This window comes from Lonchura striata, chromosome 21, assembly GCF_050655825.1.
Source record: "Lonchura striata isolate lonStrDom1 chromosome 21, ASM5065582v1, whole genome shotgun sequence".
NCBI classification, from domain to species: domain Eukaryota; kingdom Metazoa; phylum Chordata; class Aves; order Passeriformes; family Estrildidae; genus Lonchura; species Lonchura striata.
Window position 1 is genome coordinate 788,346 of NC_140723.1, and position 27,743 is coordinate 816,088.

Genomic DNA, 27,743 nt, shown 5'->3' on the forward strand with positions numbered 1-27,743 from the left:
GGCACCGGCACCGGCACCGGGGGCGGGGCCGGCGGGGCGGGGCCACGCCGGAACGGGGCGGGGCCTCTCGCATCGCCCCGCCCCCAGGCGCGCGCCGCACAAAGGAGGGGCGGGGTTAATGGGGGCGTGGCCAGCGCGCAGGGGGCGTGGCCTGAGGGGCCCCAAAATAATTTGGGCAGGGGAGGTTTGGGGTCACGGAGCGCAGCCTGGGCCGGGCAGCGGCTTGTCACCACCCAGGCGCTGAGTGCCGCCTCCAGGGCGCCCTGGCACCGCCGGGATGGGCGACAGAGAGCCCCGCAGCCCCTGCGCGGCCTGGGCACCCTTCCACGGGGACATCCCGCCTGGTGGCCATCCTCAAACCGTGCCTGGTGCAGCTCAAAACTCCGTCCTGTGTCCTGGCACTTGGTACAGGGACAAAGACTGACCACCATCGTGTTACAGGGACAGTGACCACAACCGTGTTACAGGGACAGAGAGAGTGACATCATCGTGTTACAGGGACAGTGACCACAACCGCGTTACCTGGACAGAGAGAGTGACCACCACTGTGTTACCTGGACAAAGAGAGTGACCACAACCATGTCACCTGGACAGAGAGAGTGACCACCACTGTGTTACAGGGACAGAGAGAGTGACCACCACTGTGTTACCTGGACAAAGAGAGTGACCAACATCGTGTTACAGGGACAGTGACCACAACCGTGTTACAGGGACAGAGAGAGTGACCACAACCGTGTTACAGGGACAAAGAGAGTGACCACAACTGTGTTACCTGGACAGTGACCACCACTGTGTTACCTGGACAAAGAGAGTGACCCCCACTGTGTTACAGGGACAAAGAGAGTGACCAACATAGTGTTACATGGACAAAGAGAGTGACCACCACTGTGTTACAGGGGCAGTTGCCACCGCCGTGTTACACAGACGAAGAGGGTGACCACGACTGTGTTACATGAACAGTGACCACAACCGTGTTACATGGACAGAGAGTGACCAACACCTGGCTACAGCCTCCTGTTAGGTTGGTGTGGAGGGGGAGAGGCTCCCCCCTGAGCCTCCTTTTCTCCACACTCAGCTCCTTCAGCTGCTGCTCACAGGAGATGTGGTGCAGAGCCTTCCCCAGCTCCATTCCCCTTCCTCGGACACACTGCAGCCCCTCAATGCCCTTCCAGTGGACACACCGCACCCCAAAACCCTTCCAGGGGACACACAGCACCCCAAAACCCTTCCAATGGACACACCACACCCCAATACCCTTCCAGAGGACACACCACACCCCAATACCCTTCCAGGGGACACACCGCAGCCCCCCCAGTGCCCTTCCCGAAGTGAGCGGCCCAGAGGCGGACAGGGCACGCGGGGCACGGCCCCTGCAGGGCAGGGAAGGCGATAGTCCCTTCCCTGGCCCCCCGGTCCCGGTCCCGGTTCCGCCCGGGAATAGCCGGGCCCGAGGGAGCGGCGGGAGGGGCGGGAGCGTGGTTATACATAAAACAACGTGATTTGCATATTTGTGGGCGTGGCATAGGGACAGGGGCGTGGTTACAAATAAAACAAATTGATTTGCATATTTGTGGGCGTGGCCTCCCGCCCCGCCCCGGCCGCGCTCCACGCCGGGACCGGAAGCGGCGGCCGCGTGGCGGAGGCAACATGGCGGCCCCCGGGAGGCGGTGAGCGCCGCGGCGGAGGGGATGCGGGACACGCCGGGATGAGCCTTCCCTCACGGGCTGCTTTCTCCTCTGACACGCTCCTTTCCCCCTCACGCGCTTCTTTTCCCCCCATAGGCTCTCCTTCCTCCCCTCACAGTCTCCTTTCCTCCCTCACGCTCTCCTTCCTCCCCCCCACGCTCTCCTTTTCCCCCTCACACTCTCCCCTCACACGCTCCTTTCCCCCCTCACACTCTCCTTTCCCCCCTCACACGCTCATTTCCCCCCTCACATTCTCCTTTTCCCCCTCACACTCTCCCCCCTCACACTCTCCTTTCTCCCCTCACACTCTCCCCCCTCACGTTCTCCTTTTCCCCCTCACACTCTCCTTTCCTCCCTCACAGTCTCCTTTCACCCCTCACGTTCTCCTTTCCCCTCTCACACTCTCCTTTCCCCCCTCACGTTCTCCTTTCCCCCTCACACTCTCCTTTCCTCCCTCTCCTTCTCCTTTCCCCCCTCACGCTCTCCTTTCCTCCCTCACAGTCTCCTTTCCCCCCTCACGTTCTCCTTTCCTTCCTCACAGTCTCCTTTCCCCCCTCACCTTCTCCTTTCCCCTCTCACACTCTCCTTTCCCCCCTCACGTTTTCCTTTTCCCCTCACTCTCCTCTCTCCCCGCAGGAAGCTGGCAGAGCTGAGTGTGGACGAGTTCCTCGCTGCTGGCTCGGACTCGGAGCATGACAGCGGCTGGGAGGAGGAGGAGGAGAAGGAGGAAGGCAGCCGGGCCCTTAACGGCGCCGCGAGGCAGAGGAGGCCGAGCGGGAAGGCGGCCCGGGGGCCGCAGGCACGGCCGGGCAGGTGAGGGGGGCTCAGCCTGGAGAAAAAGAGCTTTTTTCCTTTCTACAGCTCTCTGACAAGAGGGGACAGCCCCAGGTGGGGCTCTGACGGGGACAGGAGGAGAGGGAACGGCCTCGGTGTCACCAGGGGAGGAATTTCTGCATGGAAAGGGTGGTCAGGCATTGCCCAGGGAGATGCTGCAGTGCCTGGAGCAGCTCTGAGGAGCTGAGAAGATCTGTGGTGGTTTTGCCAGGCGTGTTCATCTATCCCACTGCCATCTGGTATCTTGCTGTCAAGATTAACCCTTAACAAAATGTTTTTGTCCCAGCCTGGACAGAACTTTGAGCAGTGAGTGGACAATGAATTCTCTCCCAGCAGGAAGAAGGGAAAGGTGTCTGAGCACAAGGATCAGCTCTCCAGGCTGAAGGACAGAGACCCCGAGTTTTACAAGTTTCTGGAGCAGAACGACCGCAAACTGCTGGACTTTGATGCCTCAGACAGCTCAGAGGAGGAGGAGGCTCTGCACAGACCCCCTGATACCCTCGAGGTGCCTGCCTGGGATCAGTGACCTCAATTCCACGGGCAGTTTTTGTGTTCCAGTGCCAGCCCTGAATCGTGGCATGATTTGGGTCGGAAAGGGCCTTAAAACTCATCCTGCTCCAAGCCCAGGCTGCTCCAAGCCCTGTCCAGCCTGGCCTTGGACACAGCCAGGGCTGGAGCAGCCCCAGCTTCCCTGTGCCACCCTCACAGGGAGCAGGTTATTCCCAGCCCAGCTTCCCTCACAGGGGGCCGTTTATTCCCAGTGTCCCACCTGAACCATCCCTGCTTTGCACAGATTGCATGTAGTCAGCCCTGCCTCCCTCCTCAGTGCTCAGTACAAGGGCTGGGGCCAGGCAGGGGTTGTAGGAACCTTCCCTCAGTTCCTCCTGCTGGTCTCTCTAGGAAGCCAGTGATGAGGATGAAGATGATGATGACGAAGAACAAGGAAAAGTCAAGAGGAAGAAAGTTTCCTTCATCCCTGTGAGCTTGAAGATGGTGGAGGAGTGGAAGAAAGCTGCCCAGGTGAGCAGGGGGTTGGGACACACACCACTGGAGAGTTCTGCTCCCTGCCTATAAAAGGGCCAACTTGGGATTTGTTCACCTGGCACAAAATTTATTCATTTATTTGTTCATCTGGCACAAAATTTATGTCCCAAGTCCCCAGAGCTCTTGTGCCTTCAGCATGAATTTGGGCTGCAAGATTCAAGTACTTCCATTCCATATGAGGGAGAAGCTGTAGAAATGTGGCTCAGAAGAGGCCAGAATGATCAAATTTGGATTATTTTACCCTCTGGCAGCTCCAGGAGCTTTCTTAGTCACATATTTTGTAGTGATGGAGCAGCTGAGGGGAATGAAGCTCAAACTGGGAATTTTTTGCAGCTGATTAATTCCTTCTCAAGCCTCAGCCGGTTTCAGGGGAGGTGAAGGCCCCTGAGTTTGTTAACCCTGCCCTGGTGCTTGAGGATGGGGCTCTTTTGCCATCAAATTCCCAGTGAATTCCAGTACCCCTGTCCCAGCCAGGAGCTTCAGAGTTCCAGAAGATCCCTTGCCTCTCCTCCTCAGCAACCCCTTTTCTTCTTTCCCCAGAGGAATCTCACCCCAAAACTCTTCCATGAGATCACCCAAGCCTACAAGGCAGCTGTGGCCACCACCAGAGGTGACAGTGGGGGTGACCCCAGCAAGTTCCAGGTGACTGACACTGCAGGTGAGGGAAGGGGCATCGTCTGGGGGGAGTTAATTCACCTTTTACTTCCTTCAGGAGCTTGTCTTGCTGTGCTGCTCTGGGATCTTTCCTTTCAGGGGTTCTTGGTGCTGTTTCCTTGGGGAGGTGGCCCCTGTGCCTTCCAGTCTTCAATCAAAAATTGAATATAAGGCAGACTGGGGGTGTCTAGAGGGAAATGCAGGAGTTGTGCCATGGAAGTCACTGGCTCCAGTTCCTCAGGGACCTCTTCCCATTAGGAGAAGCAGGAATCCATGGGAAATCACTGACAAATGCTTTCCTGGCTTGTTTCACCCAGTGTTCAACGCTCTGGTGTCCTTCTGTATCCGGGACCTGTTCCAGCACCTGCACAAGCTGCTGCTCCCCAAAGCCCCCAAGAACAAGCTCAAGTAAGTCTTGGAGGGGGTTGAGACCTTCAGGAAAGCTGCTGGGGATTTCCAGAGCTGCCTTTGGGCTGGGAAAGGGCTGCCAGCTCCTCCCAAGCACTGAGTGCCTGCTGATGCTCACAGGCTTCTTCTTTTCTTCTCCCAGCTTGTGTCCCCTGCAGTATCAAACTCCAGGTGTTTGCAGAGCACGTGTGGCTTCAGGGAGTCTGGAATTTCCTGTGCCTGCACTCAGGGGGCACTTCAGGCCCTGGGAATTCATTTTCAGAGGAAGGGACCAACCTTTCTGCTGTGCCCCTGCAGTGTGTGACCCCAGCTTGTGCTTTGCAGGCAGTTGTTGGTGCAAGGAATTGATCTCACTGCTTGTTTTGCTGCTGAAATCTGGTTTATTTGGGTTTTTGTTTTTTAAAGCTAAACCCAACTCTTGGTCCTTTCCAGAATGGTTCTCCCTTCCACCAGCCCCCTCTGGGGAAAGCTACGACTGGACATCAAAGTTTATCTTGGCTGTACCATACAAGTAAGAAACATCATTTTCTGTTTCTGGGGTCAGTCTGTGCCTTGCTGGGCTGTGTAGGATATTTTGGGGTGAGGCAGATGGGGTTTGCCCCTCTGAGGTTTGTGTTCATTATTTCCCCGTGTTGTTTTGGAATTGTTTGGTCCAATTAACAGTTTGGAGGTTCAGAGGATGCTTGGGTCAGAATAGGTAAGGCAGTAAAGAAGGGTTGAATTAACATTCTGGCAGCTCTCTCTGTTTTAATTTGTCTGGCAGATTAATATTTAATAGGCTTATAAGGAGTTTGCAGTCTGTGTTCCTGCAGTCTGCATCATTAATTCATTTTTTGGTGCTGTGATCTCTCCACTTGAGGCGAACACTGAGATGTTCTGCTGGTGACCTCACATGAGGCATCTCTGACTGATAAGGTTCCATCCCATCCATGCAAAATTTCTGCTGTTTCAGAGATAATTTATGGATTATTTCTGAAGGAAACTCCTACCCCCACTTAATTTTGTTTTTGAGATTGCTTCATTAGCATCCCCAAATTGAAATATTAAAACCAAACCAACACTGATTCTTCAGCAGTGATTCTGAATTCAGTGATTCTTCTCCTGAGGGAAGGGACACCAGGAGTGACAGCCCAGGAGCTGCTGTGCCTCAGCTGGGAGCTGGCACAATGACTTAGCAGAAAGAGCAATTTAATCAGGAGAGCTTTTTTTTCCTCCCCTCAAGCTGTGGTGCTGTCTCCAGCAGCAGAGCATTGCAGGCAAGGAAAAGCTGGGAATGCAGTCCCTGGGAGCAATCCCTGCTCCTGGGCTGGCTCCTGAGAGCCCTCAGTCCCAGCCTTCCCCACAGTGGCTTTTCTGGCACCATTTCTGAGCAAAATCTTCTCTTTTTGGTGTGTGAGGGACTTGGCCAAGTGTGCTCAGTCCAGAATCCTTGCAGAGCAGGGAGGACAGCGAGGAGGCAAATGAAATGTGGACAGAATGCCTGTGCTGCTTCCAGGAGCTGGGACTGCATCAGGCAGAGCCTCTCAGGTTGGGAACTGGGTTTGTCTGCGGTCAGCTGAGCTGGACAAGCTGCAGACACAGAGATTTGCTTCTTCACATTTTGTCAAAGCCTTTCCTTGAGGGAGAGTTAACCCAAACAAGAATTCCAGAAATCCTGGAGAGATCCAGTGTGCTGTCAGGCAGCTCAGGTGACGTTTCCTTGTGCAGGCTGCGGGTGAGTTTGGCCACTTTGGTGCCCTGCACTGCAGCCAAACGGAGATCTTGCAGCATCCACAAGGGAGGTGCTGTGTGGTGAGCTCAGGGGCCATCAGCCACGCAGGGGCAGCAGCCTGAGCTCCCATTTCCAGGCTGAGGGGGCTGCAGGGCAGCTCTTCAGCCTCTGCTCCTGCCCTGGTCCAGCTCCTGGATCCTGCTCCTGCCCTGGTCCAGCTGCTGGATCCTGGCCCAGCTGCTGGGCTGTGTGAGCTCCTTCCTGCCTGAGCAGTGTTTGGAACCAGCGAATTGCAGCTGGCACAGGGAGGGTGGTGAGCCCTGCCTGCACACTGAGGGTGTTCTGCTCTCCTCCACAGCTGCTGGCGTGCCTGACAGAGGCCTCAGTGGGAGCAGCAGTCCTGCAGCACGTGAACTGCACAGTGCCCTATTACCTGTCCTTCCCAAAGCAGTGCCGGGCCCTGCTCAAGGTAAGGGGGTGTGCTGGGATGTGCCACTGGCACCTGAGATGCTTTTTCCTCTCCTTTCATCTGAGCATTTGTGGTGTTTGGGCTGGATCCCCTGGCAGGCAGTCCCTTGTAGTGTTCCCTTGCTGTGCTGCTGTTCCTGGAGAGCATTCCTGCCTCTCTCCAGGTGCCATGAGGTGATGCCAGGCTGAGGTGAGCGTGTGGGTGGCTCTGTTTGTAGCTGCTGCTCCCCAGGGAGGTGTTTTGGGAAGCTGCTTCCTCCTCCCAGATGGAGGAGTTGCTGCCAGGCTCTGGGAATGTCTGTGCTGCCTCTCCACTCGGGGAGCTGGGGGTGGAATATTTCTGTGGCAGCTCAGTCACAACTGCTGAGCGTCAGCAACAACACAGGAGGGCTGGGAGACACCCAGGGCAGCAGGGTGGCATCTGACTGGAACCTGCAGCTCTGGAAGCAGGCAGGGAAGCCTTTGGTGGTGGAGATGACTGGAGTCATGCAGGGCTGGAGGCTGCACACCTCACAGCTGCTGCAGGCATTTCTGGGAGGGCTTTTCCAGCCCTGCAGTGAGCCCTCTGTATGCTGTGCATTTCACTGGTGCAGCTGAGCTGACTGGTTGTGGGGGGCACCAGGCGCTTCCTGCCAGGGCCAGGTGAAGCTGGGGGAGATGGAGTCACTCAGGAGAGCTCAAATGAGTGTTTAACCACACAAAGAAAAGTTGTGTATTTTTTAGAGGTGCTGGTTTTGGACAGGTTCCTTCACTGATCATGGAAACATCAGCCTGGGCTGTTGTGAGGGTGTGAGGACAGAAGGGCTGCCGGTGACTGACTGACAGCACTCTATGTCACCTCTGTGTCACCTGTGTCACCTCTCTGTCACCTCCCTCCTGGCGGCCCTCTTGCTGGCAAGGAGGGAGCTTCAGGCCTGTCTGTGGCCAGCAAGGAGCTCTCTGTGCCTCCACTCACCTGTCTGTGTGGTTTATCCCAGCAAACCATCACTCTGTGGAGCACAGGGGAGGAGACAGTCAGGGTCCTGGCCTTCCTGGTGCTGAACAAGATCTGCAGGTACAAGAAGGAGCTTTACCTCAGCCCCCTGATCAAGGTAAGCCTGGCTCTTGCTGAGATCTGCACCTCTTCTTCCTCATGTTGTGTGCAAATACCTCAGAGCCTTGAGCCTTGAGGTGCTGGGGTGATGCTGGCAGCTCCAGAAAACCAAACAGGGCAGAAATTCTGTCAGCTCAGGGTGATTCCTGCTCCCACTGCTGCCCCTTCCTGCTGGGGGCACAGAGACCGAGCAGGGGAGCTCCCTGGTGAATCTTCATCCCCCAGTTTCCTGAGTGCTGACATCCTCCTGAGCCACTCTGACCTTTCAGCTGAGTCCCCAGGTGTGTTTTCCTGCCACAGTGGCACCTGAGCAGGAGAGCTGTGCCCAGCCATCCCCAGGTGTGGCTCAGCCCCTCCTGCTGCCCAGCAGTGGTGGGCACATCTCCAAGCTAAACACGCTCCTGCCTGCCCTGGAGAAGGAGCAGGCTGGGTTATTCCTTTCTGTGGTCAGAGCAGCACTTCAGCCCTGGTTGGGTGTTAAATAGAAGTAAAACCTTGCAGAAGAAAGGCCTTGTCAAACATGGTTTGGGCCTTGCTTCTCTAGCTAAGAGAGTGTGAGTATCCTGATGGGAGCTAAGCTAGCCTGATGAGTTCCCATAAGAATAAAATCCTGTAACAGTGAAAATCTGCTTATTCTCCTGAGAAAGAATTCGAAGGCTGTAACTGTTCACAGCACCTGTAAAAAGTAGCCTGAATCATTAAAAGAAAAAATGCAAACAACGTCTAAAAAGAGACACAAGCATGTAACCACCTCTAGTGAAATAACCAAACAAACAAGGTAACAACGACTTCCCAACCAATTAGAATTAGGCACAATGCTTTCAGAAAGCCCTATAAATTCAGGCTCTTATTAATTCACTGCTTTATATTATTTAAATTAAATATTTATATTAATATAGTAATTGTTTGTAATTAATTCACTTCTTTCACTGCTTAAAGAAGCATGTGCCTCATCAATCTCTAAGGTGAGGTCACAGGGACAGTTTGGAGGGGCAGAGGAGTCCGAGAATGCTTTTTGCTGTGTTTCACATTGCTGCTTTCTCATCCCCTTCCCCTGGCAGCAAATGTACATTGCCTTTGTGAAGAACTCCAGGTTCACCTCTCCCAACGTGCTGCCCATGATCAACTTCATGCAGCGCACGCTGACGGAGGTGCTGGCCCTGGACAGCCCCAGCTCCTACCAGCACAGCTTCATCTACATCCGCCAGCTGGCCATCCACCTGCGCAGCGCCATGACCCTCAGGAAGAAGGTGGGCACCCTCCTCATCCTCGGGGGCTCCTGGGACAGGGCTGGGCACCAAAGTGGGCATTTATCAAAGCCCTTCGCAGCATGTCAGAATCTGAGGTATTGTAGAAAGTCTCTGTCTTTCTGCCCCCCTGACAAAGAAAGCTAAATTTAAAGCATCACTCCTTGATGAGGAATGAGTTTCCCCCCTCCTAGCAGGAAGTGTGTGGAGAGGAGGAATTGCAGTGACCACTTCAGTGGTGTCTGACCCGTTGCTCCAGGGAGCACCTGGGAGTTTTCTGTGCTGAAATTTCAGCCTGGAAGGAGAAAAAAACCGAAGCTTTGGGGCGAGCTCGTTGTGGCCTCAGAGGACCTGAAAGGAGCCTCTGAGAAAGGCCCTGCCCAGCTATTTCCAAGGGCCTGCAGTGGCAGGATGAGGGGGAATGGATTCCCACTGACTGGAGGGCTAAGTTGGATACCAGGAGAAAATTCTTCCTTCTCTGAGAGGCCCTGGAATGGATTTCCCAGAGCTGGGGCTGCCCCTGGATCCCTGGAAGTGTCCAAGGCAGGCTGGATGGAGCTCAGAGCCTGGCCTGGAAGCTGTCCCTGCCCGTGGATGATCTTTAAGGTCCCTTTGAACCCAAACCCTGCTGCAGGCTGGGAGTTGCTTTTCTCTCCACACTTGCAAGAGTTTGTGCTGCACTTTCCATCCTGGACACCCTTTTCCCCTCTGAGGCTGCTGTTTGCAGCCTCTGTTACAAAACCTGCAGGTAAAGCAGCTTAGGAGGCACCCTGGGGTGCTGCAGAGAGTCCGTGCTGTTAAAGGACTTAACGGAGCAGCTCAGAGCTCTGGGGAGCAGCCCTGCTCTCAGCCACCTCCAGTCTGACCTGGGAGATCCCAGTCAGATTGCTAATCCTGGATTTAGTCCTGTTTAGCAAAACAGACCCCACAGATTAACTGTTGAGCTGCCCCCAAACAGGGCAGGCTTGGTGCCCAGCTAAATCTGCTGGCTGGTCAGACATGGGGATAAATAAGCAGAGATAAATGAAGTCTGGGCTGCAGATCCCCTAATTGGATTGCACTGGCTCCTTACACCCTCAGTTGTGGCCCAGACAAGGAGCAAATCCACTTGATGTCACAGCTGGGAGGCTCGTGGCACTGCAGATGGGCACGGCACCACCAGAATGTCCCAGTGCAAGCACCGAGCCTGTCTGCGTGGACACTGGGTGGTGGTGAGGGTGTTACAGAGCAGGCTGCTCTGCTCTGTGCAGGAGAAGCTGGAAAAGCTTTCTGCTCCATCTCACTGACCTGGGCAGGGCTGGCACAGCCCTGCCGTGTCCAGCTGTGCCTTGGCTTGAGGCCCTGCTGCAAGCTTGGGCCCAGTGGCTGCAGCCAAAGGGTTCTGTGCCTGTCTCAGCACTTGTGCATCCTGCTTTTCCATGCAGGAGAGATGAGCTGGGCCTTGGAAGGCTGGAAAAAACCACAAGTGGGGGCTGAGGCACCCCGTGAGTGCACTCTGCTGTGGTTTTGGGCAGCACCTGCAGGGCTACAGGACTTTAGGGAAGGGTTTCCTTCAGGAGCTCCTGCTCCAGCTGGGCTTTTGTTCACTGTGGCACTGAGAGCTGCTGCCCTGAGTACTGAAAACCGTGTCCTGGTGTGGTGCAAGCCTTGGGCCACTCCTGGCCGTGCTGCTGAGCCAGGCTGGGTCACTGCTGTCACTGCTGCAGCTTGGCTCTCTGCTCTGCTGCCTGGCACCTCTGCCCTGCAGTTACAAACAATGAAGCTGTCCTGGGTGGTGTCTTCCCCAAAAGTGCTGTGCTGATGGTTTGCCCCAGTGCCCAGCTGAGGATTCCCTGGCCACATCCCAGTGCCTGCTGTGAGGATGGGAGCTCCTTCTCTCTGCAGCCTGGTTTTATTCACTTTATTTCCTTTGGGCACTGACTGGCACCACAGAACCTGCTGCCCTGGGAATGGCAGCTCCAGTGTTGTTATTCCTCCCTGGGCATTGCAGTGTCCTGGATAAAAAGCCTGGCAGGAAGCAGAGTGGGCACCTGTCAAATGCCACATTTTCACTTTTCTGCCATTATTTTTTTTCCCCCTTTCCTGCAGGAGAACTTCCAGTCAGTCTATAACTGGCAGTACATCCACTGCCTGTACTTCTGGTGTCGAGTTCTCAGCACCATCCACCCCAGTGAGGTCATGGAGCCCCTCATCTACCCCCTGACACAGGTCATTATTGGCTGCATCAAGTGAGTGGAATTCCTAATGCTTTTTTCTCTGCTTTGGTGTGTTATTTTACAGTTCTGCGATTTGGATTTAACCATGAATGGTCTCAAAGCTGCTTTTAATTGAAATTTTCCAGCCCAAGATGTGTCTGAGCAGCTGTTTAGGGGGTGACAGAGTTGTTATTCTTTCCTCTTTGTACAAGAAAAGTCTCAGTCTGAATAACCTGGGCAGATTATCCTTGTAACTGCAAGGAGAATGATCTGCCTTGCTTCAGAAAATCCTCATCTGCAGCTCTGTAAGTGCATTTAGAAGCTGCATTTTTGGTGCCTGTTTGCTGGAATTGGAAGAAGTGGGACACAGTTGTTATTTTCAGGATGTCAGCTGAGAATTCCCTCCTCACATCAGTTTATGTGGATGAAATGTTTGTGCTCCAAGGTGGCTGTTAACAGGGAGCATTGAGGGAATTTTGGGATCTCTGTGATCTCCCAAATCCTGTTAGCTCTGTTAACCAGATTCTCAGCTTTAGAGCCCGGGTCTGGAAGAAGTCCCCAGCGGTGATGGAGATAAGCAGATTTAAACGATCAGATAAGAGGATGCAAACATCCCTCCTGCCATCCCCCACTGCCCTGGGGTGGATCCAGGCACCTTCCTGCCTGTCCAGCAGGCAGATCAGGATCTGGGGCTGAGGAGAGGGGAAGGGGCAAGGCCCAGCAGTGTTTTTAGCAGCTTGGTACTGCCTGGCGAGGCTTTGGAGGATTGGGAACCCCAGATGGGTTTGGGGTGACCTCACTGGGGCCTTCCAGGAGCTGAAGGAGCTACGAGAAAGATGGAGAGAGGATTTCCAAAGGATGGAGGGACAGGACAGAGGGTGTGCCTTCAGATGAGATAGCAGGAGAAAATTCCTCCTCCTCAGGGTGGGGAGGCCCTGGAATGGATTTCCCGGAGCAGCTGTGGCTGTCCCATCCCTGGAGCTGTCCAACCAGGCTGGCAGGACTTGGAGCAGCCTGGCATAGCGGGAGGTGTCCCTGCCCATGGCACTGGATGAGTTTAAGTCCCTTCCAACCCCAAGCATTCCATGATTGTGTGATTCCACCTGGATCCCCCCCGAGCCAGGATGGTGGCTGGGGTGTGGGGGAGCTGTGGCTCCGTGGCCCAGGGCACTGTGTGTCCTCTGCAGTCCCTTCTTTGTGCTGCTGTGGCATTTCCCTTGGCTGGAGGGGAGCAGAATCCCATTCCTGCTGTCCCAGGGCCGGGAGGTGGCGCCTGGCTCCAGCACAAGGACTGTCCCATGTCCCCACACCCCTGGGACCTGCTCCGTCCTCCTGAGCTGCTGTAACCCCTGTGCTGGCCCCTCTCCACGCTGGAGGTTGTTTTTAGCAGCAGAAGCTCCTGTCCTGGTTTCCCCTTTTCCCATCACCTTTTCCTGGCCTTGTCTGCTGGGATCTGTGCCCTGCTCCCAGTCTGAGCTGCAGACATGGAGCTGTTCCCTGGTGTGTGTGGTTGAATGGGGATTTTTGGTGCCTGTGGCATTCCAGCCTCTCAGCAGGAGCAGGGGGGAGAGCAGGGCCAGCCTGGGTGCCCTGGTGCTGAGGGGAGGTGGCTCTGTCCCCTCTGTCCCCAGGGCTGGCACAGGAAGGGCTGTGCCAAACCAAACCGAGCCTGGGGCAGTTCCCAGCCCTGCAGCAGGACGGGAGCCACCCCAAGTGATGGCAGAGCACCGGGGACTGCTCTGAGCTGGGAGGGAGCTGAGCAGGGCTGGTTCCAGCTGTGCTTGGCATTCCTGGGGATCCAGCCCTGGGATGTGGAGCAGGCACAGCCACACTCTCTGAAATGAATGGGTTTGGTTTACAGTAAATCCATACACTTAACAGCTTTATTCCTCCATCAATTAATTCCTGACAATGGCTTTCGTCATCTCCAGAGGTGCCAGAGCAGGGGTGCAAAGTAGATTTATTTCTGTAATGGGTCCAGTGGTAATTATTTCACTATTTGGAAGGGGGATGCAGCTGATTTATGGTGCCTGGTCAAACATTTTTATTTTGTGGGCTCTCCTGGATTGCTCAGCAAGTCCTTTGGGGAGGGAGGGGTTCATTTATCAGCTTGGCTCTGTCATCTGTGAGCTGTGGTTTAAAAACATAAAATTTTTAATGCTGGGGGCTTCTGTGACTTCAGGTGCAGGTCATTGCGTGAGGGGCTTGAGAGTGGGACAGAAATGAGTTTTAGGAGTTCCTCTCCTTCTCTCCCTGCTCCAGGGGGAGCTGATTCTGCTCAGTCCCAGCCTGACATGGAGCGGGCTCAGCTTTTGTCTTAATCACCCTAATTATTTGAAATATGGGTGCAAGTCAGTCAGGGCTCTTCTCCTCCCTTCTATGGGAATTTTATTTCTAGCTATCGGGTGGCTCCAGCAGCCCAGGTTGCTTTCCTGTGTCACTGAAGGCTGCAGGTGCAGTTCCTCTGTAAATTTGGCCTAATATTATTTGGTTTTCTTTGTATTTATTTATTTTTATAATTTGTTTTTCCTGCCCAGGCTGGTGCCAACGTCTCGGTTCTACCCCCTGCGCATGCACTGCATCCGTGCCCTCACCCTGCTGTCCCAGAGCACCAGGACCTTCATCCCCGTGCTGCCCTTCATCCTGGAGGTGGGTTGTGTCCATGCTGGCACCTTCTGCCTGCCCCCCAGCAGCTCCGGGGGTTCCCACTTTGCTCACTCCCTAAAATCCCTGGCAAGCAGCACATTGCTGGGAAAATGGGATTCAGCTTGTGTGATCTGTGAGCTGTACCTGAGACCAGCTGGGTGCAGAATGCATTGCCAGGGGCTTGCACTGGTGCAGCTGGAGCAGGCAAAGGGCCTGCCAGGGGAATTCAGAGCTGCAGGAATTCCCCAAGCTCCATCCTGCTGCTCTGGTCATCTCTTGGTGAAGACAGAGTGGTTCCTGACTGCAGATAAAGGGAAATGGAAGGAAAAAAACACTTAAAGAATTGTAAAATCTTCTTTAGGAAGATATCTGTGAGACTCAAGCTTGGCATGAAGGAGAGACACTCACTGCTGGGATAAGGGCCTGACTCAGCCAGGCTCACTGCTGATCAAGTTCTCTTGCAGCAAAGGCTTCTGTGGTTTGGGGTTGTTGTAAAGGTCCCTTGCAGACCACATCCTCAGCCTGTGGGATGTTTATAATCCTCCTGCTCCCTGGCCTGGGTGGCTTTGCCATTCCCCTGCTTCCTTCCTCCTGCATGTCTGAAACCCTGCCAGCCAGATTTTGGGACAGAGGCATCTCCCCCCTGGGGCCATGGTGCCCAGAGGAAGGATTCCTTTTGCTTTTTAGTGCTGTAAGAGACAAAACTCTGAGCCTTCCTCCATCTTTGCATTCTGTCCCTGACACCTTGTCCCTAACTGGGTGTCAGGCTCCAGCCAGGTGCTGCCATTCTGCACCCTGATCACCCTCGGGTGTCCCATCCCACCCAGCCTCCTGAGCCCCCTCAGCAGCTGTATTCCAGGTGTGGGAGGTGACCTGCCCTCGGTGCCCAGGTGGCTTTGCTGGTGCTGGGAGGAGGATCCGTGTTCTGGTGCTTGAACACTGAAGCTGTGGCTGTCAGCTCCCAAATTCAGCAGTGCTTTCTCTGACGACACTAATCCCATAACACACCTTGCCCCAAACCAAAATCTGTTTGGAGCCCCTTCCCCAGGCCATCCTGAAGGGTCTGGGCAGGGGGTTGGTACAGGCAGGGCATGGTTTGGGGCAGGAGAGGGGCAGGAAGGATCCCAGGCCAGGGGTTGGTACAGGCAGGGCATGGTTTGGGGCAGGAAGGATCCCAGGCCAGGGGCTGCTCCCCTGCTCTGTTCCAGCTGACTCTGAGTGCAGGGAAGGAGCAGCCGTGGAGTTTGTGGCCCTGTCCTGGGCAGGTTTTGGAGTGTGGGTTCAGTGCAGCTGCTGGGGGAAGCGGTGCCTGGAGCTCTGCATTTCCCTCCTGCACCAAGCAGGCTGGGCCTGTGGCTGCTGCTCATTCAGGAGTCCCAAATGCATGTCTGAGCATTCCCAGGGGCACAGAACTGCTCCCATGCATGGGCTGAGGCAGGCTGCTCTGGCAGTGGGAGCTTGGGAGTGCCCAAAATCCCCAAATCCCTCTCCTGCCTGCCCTGCCTGTCCTTCCCTCTGTCTGCCCGTGGTTTTCCCCTCAGCCACACTGCTGCCTGGTGACGTCTTGTGGCTCCTGGCCCCTCATTATCCCCGTGCCAGCTCGCCCCAAGGATTCCCAGACACCAGTGAGGCCGTGCCCCAGCCTGGCTGTCAGCCCTCGGCATGGGAACCACGCTTCTCCCTTCCCAGAGCCCCTGCCCAGCTCCCTGCCACCTCCTGGGCCACCTCCAGAGCCTCTGGCTGCCCTTCCCTGCCCGCCAGGAGGCCTGGGAGGATCCCAGGGAGCCCCGTGCCTTCAGGGAGTGTGACCTGGGGGATCAATAGCTCTGTTTGGGCCAAAGAAATAACTGTGCATAACGAGGTTTATGGCATCGATTCCCCAGGCAAGGGCTCTTTGTTTGCACAAGCCCCCACGCTTGTCCCTCCGTTCCAAATAACCTGGATTGACAAATAAAATGTAAGAAATCAATAACAGTCTCCTGCTTCTGTGGCCTGGGGGCACTGCTGTGACCTGAGCAGCCTCTCCCTCCTGCTCCACTCGGCCTCCCCCGTGCTGCATCCCCACCATGGGGCTGCTGCTGCACACAGGGAAGAGATGATTTCCTGCTCTGAAGGCAATCCCAGAGTGTTTGGGCACAGGGAGAGAGGAGCTGGGGCTGCTGCAGAGTGGGGTGAGCAGGACGTGCTCCTCACCCCTCTGTGGCTGCCACCAGATGTGCAGATGTCATCAGCTGGTGGCTTTTTTGTTGTTTAAATGAGATGGAAGCCTCCTTGGTTGCACATGGGATCCTCTGGTGGGGCTCTGCCTCAGCCCCAGTGGTTTGAGCAGCTGTCCCTGGGACAGGTATTTCAGTGACAGGAGTGAATTTGGTGTCAACATCACTTAGTCTTGCTTTGAAACTCTTCTCACCTCCAGGGACAGCTCCAAAACTTGCTCCAGCTTTGGGGTACAGCCTCTGACCATGAGAAAGCCAGGGCTGAGGAGCAAACCTCAGCTTCTCGTGCTCTTGCTTGTGTTGGTTTCCTCTCCACACCACAGCACCTTGCACACCACAGCTTCAGGTGTGGCTGGTGTTTGCTCCTTCCCTGTCCCTGGCTATTTGGGAAATTTTGGGATATTTGGGAAAGCTGTGGGGCAGGGATCAGGCTTTGGGGTTTCTGGATTGTGTTCTTGGCTCTGCCACCGCCTGCGTGCCCTTGGCCGAGTCCTGTGCTGGTTGCTTTGTGCTGTGATCACATTTACACCCTTTTGTTTTTTTTCTCTTCCAGGTTTTCCAACAAGTGGATTTCAACAAGAAGCCAGGACGGATGAGTTCCAAGCCCATCAACTTCGCCGTGATCCTGAAGCTCTCCAATGCCAACCTGCAGGAAAAGGCCTTCAGGGTAAGTGGGACCTCAGCCTCCAGCAGTGCCTGTGACAAGGAATGTGCTCCATGTCCCCGTCCCCAAAGGCAGCACACGCCTTTCCTAGGCTGGGAAACCCACGGGGTTCAAGTGCTGTAGGAAATCTGTGGGGTTGAGGTGGTAGCCAGCCTCTTGATTTGTGTTTCTCCTGCTCAGGATGGGCTCATTGACCAGCTCTATGACCTGCTGCTGGAATATCTCCATGGCCAAGCCCACAGCATTGGCTTTCCAGAGCTGGTTCTCCCCACTGTCATCCAGGTAAGGGGGCAGGCACTTCTAACAGTGACCTCAGGATGGCCCTCAAAGTGAGGGCAGAGCCATTTACCTCTGCTTAAATTTAATTTTTATCTGTGTTTTGGGAGGAGCAGAGGCGTCACATCTAACTAGGCTGGAGGTAAGGGAAGGTGGCTCTGGAGTTTGCCATCTGTTGGGAGCCAGAGTGGAGCAGAGGCTGCAGAGCTGCTCTGGGATGGGGTTGGGATGGTGAATTCGGGTGAATTCTTGGGGTTTCAGAGCTGTCCCAGTCCCTGTGGGGTCTGGGAGCAGAACCTGTGCTCTGAGCCCCAGCTTTTCCTTGTCCTCAGCCTCCCCGGGGCGCTCTCCACAAGATGGCAACCTTTGCTCCCAGTCTTCCCTTCCCAGTCTTCCCTTCCCAGTCTTCCCTTCCCAGTCTTCCCTCCCTTCTCAGGTTCCATCCCCTGTGCCCCACGGGCTGTTTGGGATGCCCTGGCACAGGGGCTGTGCCCCACAGGCTGTTTGGGAAGCAGAGCTCCGTGTCCCTGCCTGGGGCTGGGCTCTTGGCCGTGTCCCCTGGGCTGGCACAGGGGCTGCCTTGGCTACCAGGAGCTGTGACAGGCAGAGCAGCTCCTGTGCCTGTGCCTGTCCTGGCTGCTGGCAGCATGGGAGCTGCAGGAGCTGCAGGAGCCGATGTCTGGCTGCAGCAGCAGCAGGGACCAGGCTGGAGCTCTGCAGAGGATGGATGCATGGATGCATGGATGGATGGATTCCTGCTCGGCTGCCTCTGCCCGCAGCCTCGTGGCGTCTGCCGGGCTGGGGGCTGGCCTTGGCTTCCCAAAATCTGCGTGGGGAGAGGCTTTTCTCCTGGAGAGCTGCCAGCCCTCTGTGCAGATCCAGCTGTGCCCGGCCTCCCTTCCCTCCCTGCTGGGCTCACGCCTCTCCCAGAGCCCGGGCAGGGCTGGCCTGGCTGGCAGGGGCTGTGTCCCCCCTTCTCCTCTTCCTCCTCCTCCTCCTCCTCCTCCTCCTCCTGCTCTGGGGAAGCTGGGCTGAGCTTCCCAGCCTCAGCTTCCCAGATTCTCTCTGCCTGGAAGGCAGGAAGCACCAGCAGAGGAGAGCCAGTGGGGATGGGAAACACTTCAAAGCTGCTGCCCCAGGGCTGAGCGTGGGACTGCTCCCCATCAGGGGCTGGGGGGAAGAGCCCCTTCCCTCCCCGAGCCCTGGCAGGCAGCACGGAGCAGCACAGAGCAGAAGAGGGAGGCTGCAGGGGAAAAGCTGGCACTGAGGCAGGAGCTGGCAGGAGCCAGGCCGGGCTTGCAGCGGGCCAGAGGGGCAGGAGGTGCTGCTTGCCTCGCCTTGCCCTGCCAGCAGCACTCCTGCTGCTGCTCCCCCATCCCCAGGAGTGCTCCTGGTGTCAGCAGGGCTCTGGGCAGGGTTTGGCTTCCCTGCATCGCTTCCAGTAAGAGCAGCTGGGGTTTAGCTCTGTGGGCTCTGCTGGGAGAAGCCTTTGGTGTGGCAGGCTGGCAGTGGGACAGAATCAACGCCAGTAATGACAGGGCTGGGTGTGAGGCCTCAGGGCCATATCCACTGACACACGTTGCTGTTCTGGTTGCTTTTTCTCTGCAGAGATCCCACTGTTCCGTTTGGCAGGGCAGGGAAAAGCACACACAGACCCTGCTTTTCCCCCCTCTGTCCTTTATCTTCCTTTACCTCCCCATTGTGTCCCTGCCTGTCTGAAATCTCGTTAGGTTTTGTTAATATTTGTGGCAGCTGGGGCTGGGACTGTGAGGGGAGCAGGAATGGAGCAGTGAGGGAGCACACAGCTCCAAACTGCACTGACAGAGCCCAGGATTTTCCAGGATTTCTGGTGACACTTCTGCAAGGGAAGAAAAATGATAATGGATGTGGCAGCGGATGGAATGGATCTGGGGCTGCAGCTGGGGGGATCAAGTGAGATAAATTGAATGACAAATGCATCTCTCAGTGGAGATAAATATGCAGCACCTATAAAAAATAAATATTTTAGGAAGGGGGGGTGAGGGCAGGACAGGCTTCAGCAGCAGAAGGATTGTTGTGCTGATGGTTTCTTTGTGCTTCGGGGGGAGCAGGAAAGGTCTGGGTCTGAATTCCCATTTTTCTGAGCTGGGATGGGCTGGAGGGAGAGGGACAGGGCCCTCCCTTCTGCTCCATCCTGGTTAACCGTTTCCTCCTGCCTCATTGGGCCTCTTTCCCTAAATCCAATGTCTGGGCAGTTTTTGTGTGCTTATTTCTGGCTCCAGCAAAGAGCTGGGCCTGCAGGGTTCACAGAGCTCTGCTGGAGCTGGGGACAGCTGGCAGCAGCCAGGGGAGCCACTGGAATTCCAGCCAGGAATCACCCTGGCACCCCCACCTCCCTTCGGTCACCAGCAGCACCCAGGGCTGCCTCAGCTCCTGGCTTGGGGTGTCACAGCAGGCTGCTGGTGGCTGGAGAGGCCAGTTGTCATTTTTGGTGTGGGGTTGAGCCCTGGGAAGGTCGGGGTGCCAGCTGGAGCAGGGTTTCAGTCCTGGGAAGGTCAGGGTGCCAGCTGGAGCAGGGTTTCAGTCCTGGGAATTTCAGGGTGCCAGCTGTTTGTCCCCGAGGGTGGGAGATGCCTTTTCACCCACGGGATGTTTATGGGAACCCTGGCATGGCTTTCATTCTTCCTCTCCTCTCCCTGCTGGCAGCTGAAATCCTTCCTGAAGGAGTGCAAGGTGGCCAACTACTGCAGGCCCATGCGGCAGCTGCTGGAGAAGCTGCAGGAGAACTCGGCCCACATCTGCAGCAGGAGGCAGCGAGCGGCCTTCGGTGTGGCCAGCACTGCAGCCGTGGTGAGCCCGGGGACACGGGGACAGCCTGGGGGCACGGGGACAGCCTGGGGACAGCCTGGAGACACAGGGACATGGGACACGGGGACAGCCTGGGGACTGGGGGACAGCCTGGGGGCACGGGGACAGCCTGGGGACACGGGGACAGCCTGGGGACAGCCTGGGGACATGGGGACAGCCTGGGGACATGGGGACAGCCTGGGGACACGGGGACAGCCTGGGGACATGGGACACGGGGACAGCCTGGGGACACGGGGACAGCCTGGGGACATGGGGACAGCCTGGGGACACGGGGACAGCCTGGGGACACGGGGACAGCCTGGGGACATGGGACACGGGGACAGCCTGGGGACACGGGGACAGCCTGGGGACACGGGGACAGCCTGGGGACATGGGACACGGGGACAGCCTGGGGACACGGGGACAGCCTGGGGACAGCCTGGGGACACGGGGACAGCCTGGGGACAGCCTGGGGACACAGGGACAGCCTGGGGACACAGGGACATGGGACATGGGGACAGCCTGGGGACAGCCTGGGGACACGGGGACAGCCTGGGGACAGCCTGGGGACATGGGGACAGCCTGGGGACACAGGGACATGGGACACGGGGACAGCCATGAGCTGAAGCATCCTCTGGACCCCCAGAGATGCCCCTTTGTGCTGCCCCTTTGTGCTGCCCTCGCTGCCTGTGGCACCACGGGATTGCGTTTTCCAGGTTCCACCTCAGCCTCTGGCTCCCTGTGTGTCCCTGCAGCGCCCGGGGGAGAGTTCCCAGCCCCAGCACTCCTGACTCAGCAGCTGCTCAAATAACCGAGGCGAAATTCATTTAGTCCTGCTTGCCTCTGAGTTGTGGCTGCCAATTTGGGAAAGGGTCTTCACCTTGTGCCCTTGACTGCCCGTGCTTATTGGAAAAGTGCCTGGAAAACCTGGAAATGCGCCCCCCTTTCTCCTCAGGAGCAGTGGGAGAAACAGGTGAAGGAGGAGGGCACGCCCCTGAGCAAGTACTACACGCAGTGGAAGAAGCTGAGGGAGAAGGAGATCCAGCTGGAAATCAGTGGCAAGGAGAGGGTGAGAACCAAATCCTGAACGTGGGGCCAGCAGGGCTGTCCTGGGGACAGGGGACAGGCAGGGACTGGGGCCAGGGACAGGCAGGGACTGGGGACAGGGACAGCCCAGAGTGGGGCCAAGCTCCTGCCCCAGACTGGCCCTGCTGCTGGAGCAGCTCTCTGCAGAGAGGGACAGATTTGGGATTTTTTTTTTCTGTACAGAGAGGTAGTTTTGGGGTTTTTCTCTACAGAGAGGCAGATTTGGGGTTTTTTTCTCTACAGAGAAGCAGATTTGGGGTTTGCTCAGCACAGAGAGTCAGATTTGGGGTTTGCAATGCAGAGAGGCAGATTTGGGGTTTTTCTCTACAGAGAAGCAGATTTGGGTTTTTTTTTCTCTACAGAGAGGCGGATTTGGGTTTTTTTCTGTACAGAGAAGCAGATTTGGGGTTTGCTCTCAGCACAGAGAGGCACATTTGGAGTTTTTCTCTACAGAGAAGCAGATTTGGGTTTTTTTTTCTCTACAGAGAGGTAGATTTGGGTGTTTTTTCTGTACAGAGAAGCAGATTTGGGGTTTGCTCTCAGCACAGAGAGGCACATTTGGGGTTTGCTGTCCTGCAGGCTGCCTGGCAGCTCTGCTGGTGAATGGGGCTGTTGTGTGGCTCGGTGGGGACTGGTGGCTTAATGATGCAGCTTTGTGAGCCCCAGCAGGAGAGGGAACACCATGAGGCCCATTAGGGCTGGGAAAATCCATGTCCCATTAGCAGCCATTGGGGGGAAAAAAGGTAATAAGAGGGAAAAAAAAGAAAGGCAGCCTGGCTGGGAGCTGCAGCTTGCCTTAGACAACAGCTCTGACCCTTTCTGCCCATTCCATTTGCTTTTCCCAATGGTTTTTAATGGGATGGGGACTAATCAGCTTGCTGAGATCTGCAGATAGGAACCCTCTAGCTGGGGATTAAAAGGCTGGCCCCCAAATTAGCTAATTAGTGCTTGTGTGTGATGAGCACAGGGGCTGTGCCAGTGCAAATCTCAGTCCTTTGGGGTCACCCCACAGCAAGCTGGGGTTCATTTTGAGGTGCCCATCCTGGGGTTCATTTTGAGGTGCCCATTTTTGGGGTTTATTTTGAGGTGCCCATTTTGGGGGTTCATTTTGAGGTGCCCATCCTGGGGTTCATTTTGAGGTGCCCATTTTGGGGTTCATTTTGAGGTGCCCATTCTGGGGTTTATTTTGAGGTGCCCATCCTGGGGATCATTTTGAGGTGCCCAGCACAGACAGGGAGGAGCAGGGAATTGGGACAGGGACAGCCCAGGGGCCTCTCCCTCCCTGGGGCAGAAGGAGCAGTGGGAAGGTGAGGATTTCAAATGAGGCCACTCAAATGGTGCTGGGTGTGATTTGTTCCCCTCTGCCCTCCCCTGCCCATCCCAGGTCAGTGCTGGGAAGTGCTCAGCTCCAGGATCAGCTGGGAACCATAACCCTGGGAGGAATTGCTGGAATTGGCTGCAGGAGCAAACCCACAGCTCCATGTGCTGCTCCTCAGCCCCCTCCTGGCCCTGTGGCTGTGCTTTCCCTCTCCCTGGCTGGACAGGAGAGCGTTTTGGGGTGGCAGGGGCAGCAAGTGAGTGATGGCCCCGGGCTGGGTGTTCCCAAGCAAGCCCTGCTGTGAGCTGATGCCTGAGTGCAGCCAGGCAGGGGCAGCTGATCTCTGAGAGCACTTGGGATTGCATTTGCATTCTGATTATCTCTGCCCTGCTGGCCTGAGGCCTTGCGAGTAAATCCCCCCCCTAATCCCCCTGCGGAGAGGTGTAAAGAGCACTGAGGTGGTGTCAATGAGAGGCCTTTCATGGCATTGATATTGGCTGCCTGCTCGGGGGCTCTTGGCCCATCCATCTCCACCAGGGCAGGGGATGGATGCAGACCTTGAGCACCCTCAGCACCTGAATCGCTGAAATCTGCACCCAAAACCAGGGAAGTGCTGCTGCAGAGATGCTGAGGTGTTCCAGCCCCAGCTCAGGGCTGCCACAGGAGCAGGATACCCTGCCCCTTTGTTGCATTAGCAAGAGCAGTTTGCCAGGGGAAGACGAGCAGAGCCCCGTGTGCCTCGCCCAGCCGGGACCCCTCACAAACCTGTGCTGGCAGCAGACAGAGGCAGCTGCTCTGGGTGGGCTGGGCAAAGCCAAGGTCCTGCCCTCAAACACAGCCTCTGGCCTTTGAAAACACAAAGGAGGGCTGCTCTTACCCTGGCGTTTGTTTCCGTTCCAGCTTGAAGACTTGAACTTCCCAGAAATCAAACGCAGGAAGCAGGATGAGAGGAAGGAGGAGGATAAGAAGGAATTCAAGGATCTCTTCGAGCTGGACAGTGATTCTGAGGAGGAGAGGGGTGGATTCTCTGTGAAAGGTACAGGGCTGGGCTTGTCTTCTCCTTGCCCACAGCCCCACTTTCCTTATCCACAGTCCCCTTTTCCTTATCCACAATCCCATTTTCCTTGCCCTCAATCCCACTTTCCTTGCCCCCAATCCCATTTTCCATGCCCAGAATTCCATGTTTTGGGGGTCAGTTTGGCCCTGCCCTAAGGGGGTTCCATGCTGGGTTCACAAGATTCCCTGGTAAGGATGAAGTGGCACTGAAGGTGTTTGGGACACTTTTATCCCTCTCTCCCTCCCAGTGCAGCTCTTTTGAAAGCCTCAGCCCCATGTTTCTTTTCCTGGGCATGCCCCACACCCTTGGCACCTTCCTTGTGTCACCCACAAGGTCAGAGCCCAAAAACCAGGGGATGAAGAGAGGCCTGTGCAGGTTCTGTGCATGTCAGGGGCTGTCAGCAGCATGGGGACGTTTGATCCTGTCCTTGCTGCACTTCTGATGTATTTTTTGATTTGATTTTAATGTAATTTAATGGAATTTTAAATTTTTGTGAATTTTCTTATTTTTATTAATTTTAAATGTATTGTTAAATTCTTGTTTTATTTTAAAATTATGTTATTTTATTTTATATTGTATTTTATGTTACTTTTTTTTTTCTTTTAATTTTATTTAATTTTTATTTTATCCTGACTGATGTTCCAAGCATTCCCAAAGCCCAGAAACCCTGGGGAGCAGGGGCTGATGTCACCTGGGCTGTGACCACGAGAGGGCCACAGGAAATCGTGCAGCCTCCTGGGAGGTTCCCAGAGATTGGGGATGAATCTGCTGTTCCACCTGGGCTTTGGGATGTGCTGGGGGTGTGGGGAATGTGCAGCCCCTCCTGGGTGCTCCAGGGGGGATCCGGGCTGGGGAGGGGAGAGAATCCAGCCTGGGAATGGCTGAGCAGGGAAGAGGCAGGAGCTGGGGAGGCTCTGGCCCTCCTGCGAGTTCCTGCTGCATTTCTAGCAGGAATGGAGAGCTGGGATTGGGAAGAGCCCAGGGAGAGCTGCTGGGCCTCTGGAGCAAAGGGAAATGGAAATGGTTTTGGGAGGATGCCGGTGAGAAACGTGGGAAATGTCCCCTTCAGATTGTGAGCTCTGTTCATGTCCCCTCAGCCCCGAAACCCTCAGGGAGAGGCAGAGCCTCGGACAACAGCTCAGAGGAGAGCAGCGAGTTCGGGGAGGAGGAGGAGGATGGAGAAGGGAGGTACGAGGTGGAGGAGGACGAGGAAGAACTGGAAGAGGACAGCGACTCAGAGGGTGAGTGGGGAATGGGTGACAGCACCCTGGGGCCTTTCTGGGTGCTGTTCTTCAACAGTGTTTTGTGTGACATGTTTGAGTATGGGTGGAGCTCTCAGGACAGTCAGAAGAAATGTCACAAGGATTTCCTAAAGGGTTCAACTTGGACAGAGATCGCTCGTCGTGCAGCGGCTCCACTCTGCTCTTGTGCCCGTCTGGACTCCTTCCTTCCTTCCTTCCTTCCTTCCTTCCATCCATCCATCCATCCATCCATCCATCCATCCATCCATCCATCCTCGCTCACAGGGGTACTCGGGATTCCCGTGCTCCTGCAGGCTTTCTGCTCCTGGCTGCCCTGCAGCCCTGGGGCTGTAATGAGTTTCACTGACGCCTCTCCCTCCTCTCCCCAGCCGAGGAAGCAGCCCAGGATTCCCGGGAGAGCCGGAGCTGCCCCCGGGGCCTGTCCCGCTCCGACCTGGAGCAGCTGGCGCAGGGCGGGGAGGACGTGGTGCAGGACCTGCAGGTTTCTGACGAGGACTGAGCCCTGCAGCCCCTCTGCAGCACCTGGAGCTGCTCAGCCAGGACACACAGGTGGGACCAGGAGCCACCCAGGACCTGCTCACTGGCACAGCTTGGACTTCCCAACCCAGCTTGGACTCCTCCAGCTTTTTCTGCCCCTTCTGGTTTTGGTACCAATAAACCCCCAGGCCAGGTCAAGGCCAGTAAAAACTGCTCAGCAGAGGGAATAAAAGCCCCTCATTGCAATCTGCTGCTTGCAATAGCCCAGGGTTCACCCCCAGCTCCTGCTGAGTGAGCAGAGCAAGGGCAGGCCGAGGGTTCTGTCCAGATTTGGCTCTGGGGCCTCACCAGACCCTCCCTGGTGCCCTGCAGGACTGCAGAGGCTCTGCCAGGGTATTGCAGCTTCCCCGGCAGCCTTGAGCAGTTCAACCTGCTCCAAGAGTGCTGCAGAAGGAAACTTTAAATTAAAGTTTCTTGGGTTGGGCACGTGCAGGCATGAATGAATAAAGAAAGGCAAAATTGGTAATGCAGGAAGCACTGCCCAGGTGAGAACTGCACCTCCTTAACTGTAAAGAAAAGTTTTCACTTACCTGCTCTTCCCAAAGAGAGAGGAATTCCCTTTTTCTCCTGGCTCTACCTTAGCTGGGCAAGGTGCTGGCTGCCTTCTGCCAGCTGGGAACCAACCCTGGGCTGTATTCCAGGCACAAAAGGAAGGCCAGAGACTGCTTGGGTCAAGCCAGGTACCATTTGTAAATTAAGTGTTTTTCTTTTTTATTTAAATTGATTGCTGGAAAGCATTTGTATCGTGATGTGATGGTTAATGAATTTTTTTCCCTTTTTTTTTTTTTTACAATATAAAGAAGCTAAAGTACCACCAAAGCTATTCTGTAAGAAAAACGGCAGCACGTGCAACGTTTAAACAAAAAAACAAACCCAAAAATAAAAAGGGGTTGGGGAGGGGGGAGAAGAGACAAAAGTACCACATGTGATTGTTGCTCACAACTGTACAAGTCACAGGAGGGGTCACCCCAGGAGTTCCCAGCTCATTCACAGTAGTAAAACTCTGCCCGTGGTTCCAGCAGAACATCACCTCTGGAGCACGGCTCAAAATCCCCCCGGGCCCCTCCTGCCCCCAGCAAACCAAACATCCGGGGCAAATCCAGCGGGGCAGGGCCGGGTCCCCTCTGTGCCCGCTGCTGTGCCCGCCCCGTGCCAGGCCAGGGTGGCTCTGTACCATCCGCACCAGTAAACATGGACGGGAACTTGCTTCGTGTTTGTCTTTTTTTTTTTTTTTGTCTTTTTCTCCTTTTTGTCTGTCTTTGGTATTGTTTTCAAAGTTGCTAGAGATGCATAGAACACCTGAATGAGGACGGAGCCCAGCTGGCAGGGAGGAGCAGAGCTTGGCTGCGCTGGGCGTGGATGGGTTGGGGTTTTTTTGCTGGAAGTAGCGCTGGGAGCAGCAGAGCCCCTTCCCTTCCCTTCCCTGGCAGTCCCAGCCCGCAGCTCCTGGAGGCGAAGAGCAGCCTGTCCATGATTCCATGATTCCCTGTGCAGGGTGGAAGGGAATGGGAATGCTGCCTCCATCCTCCAGCATCCTCTTCACTCGGCGTCGTCCCACGACAACATCTTTGGATCATTTTCCTTCCTTCCTTTTCATTCTTTTATTTTGACAGTTCAAAAATCTCCGTGGTTCTTCTTTTAATTTTCCCCAAACAAAACAAAATAATAATAATAAAAAAAAAAAAAAAAAGCAAATGCATCCAAACAAACAACCCAAAAGAGCGCGGCGTCCCTCGGAGCCGGGTCAGCAGGGCGCCTTGGGGGTGTCGCCGAGCAGGGCAGCGCCGCCGTTCTCCTGCCTCGGGGAGCCGCGGCTGGGCGGCACGAAGGGCGAGGCCGCGCTGCCGGCCGAGGCCGGGCGGAGCTCGCCCGCCGCCTCCCGCTCCGGCCGCAGCCCCGGCGGCGGCAGCGCCAGCGGCAGCCCGGCCATGCACAGCACCCGGCCCAGCCGCCGGGCCACCTGCGGGAGAGGAGAAGCGCTCAGCCAGGGGCGGGGCGGGAGAGGGGAGAGGAACATCCCCCGGGGTTCGTGCGAGGAATTTGCGAGGAACATCCCCCGGGGTTCCTGCGAGGAACATCCCCCGGGGTTTGTGCGAGGAACATCCCCCGGGGTTCCTGCGAGGAACATCCCCCAAGGTTCGTGCGAGGAACATCCCCCGGGGTTTGTGCGAGGAACATCCCCCGGGGTTCGTGCGAGGAACATCCCCCGGGGTTCCTGCGAGGAACATCCCCCGGGGTTCCTGTGAGGAACATCCCCCGGGGTTCCTGCGAGGAACATCCCCCGGGGTTTGTGCGAGGAATGTGCGAGGAACAGCCTCCGGGGTTTGTGCGAGGAACATCCCCCGGGGTTCGTGCGAGGAACATCCCCCGGGGTTCGTGCGAGGAACATCCCCCGGGGTTCCTGCGAGGAACATCCCCCGGGGTTCGTGCGAGGAACATCCCCCGGGGTTTGTGCAGGACACCAAGGACTGCTGGCAGAACAGGTTCTCCCATCCCTGGGCGTGTTCAAAGCCAGC

General features: G+C 56.0%; 2 protein-coding genes across 5 annotated transcripts in view; one reads left to right on the forward strand and one right to left on the reverse strand.

Annotated features, from left to right (window-relative positions):
• Positions 1–1,633: 1,633 nt before the first annotated feature.
• Positions 1,634–26,433, forward strand: NOC2L (NOC2 like nucleolar associated transcriptional repressor). 2 transcript variants are annotated; one of them, XM_021537766.4, is made up of 19 exons: positions 1,634–1,667; positions 2,322–2,498; positions 2,853–3,024; positions 3,420–3,539; positions 4,104–4,221; positions 4,535–4,625; positions 5,058–5,136; positions 6,695–6,805; positions 7,782–7,895; positions 8,959–9,147; positions 11,233–11,372; positions 13,877–13,988; positions 16,755–16,868; positions 17,046–17,147; positions 19,827–19,970; positions 20,923–21,036; positions 23,272–23,407; positions 24,526–24,669; positions 25,059–26,433. In XM_021537766.4, the coding sequence occupies exons 1-19, from the start codon at positions 1,648–1,650 to the stop codon at positions 25,187–25,189; spliced, it is 2,328 nt and encodes a 775-aa protein (XP_021393441.3). In that variant the 5' UTR covers positions 1,634–1,647; the 3' UTR covers positions 25,190–26,433. The 2 variants fall into 2 exon arrangements, with proteins under 2 accessions (XP_021393441.3, XP_021393442.3); XM_021537767.3 differs by having other exon boundaries at positions 2,856–3,024.
• The window catches only part of SAMD11 (sterile alpha motif domain containing 11), a 79,298-nt gene continuing 77,465 nt past the window's right edge, over positions 25,911–27,743 (reverse strand). For all 3 annotated transcript variants that reach the window (XM_085558649.1, XM_085558648.1, XM_021537770.4), the window contains exon 15: positions 25,911–27,187. In XM_085558649.1, coding sequence (XP_085414775.1) covers positions 26,972–27,187 — 216 coding nt within the window. In that variant the 3' untranslated portion in view covers positions 25,911–26,971. The remainder of the gene's footprint in view (positions 27,188–27,743) is intronic.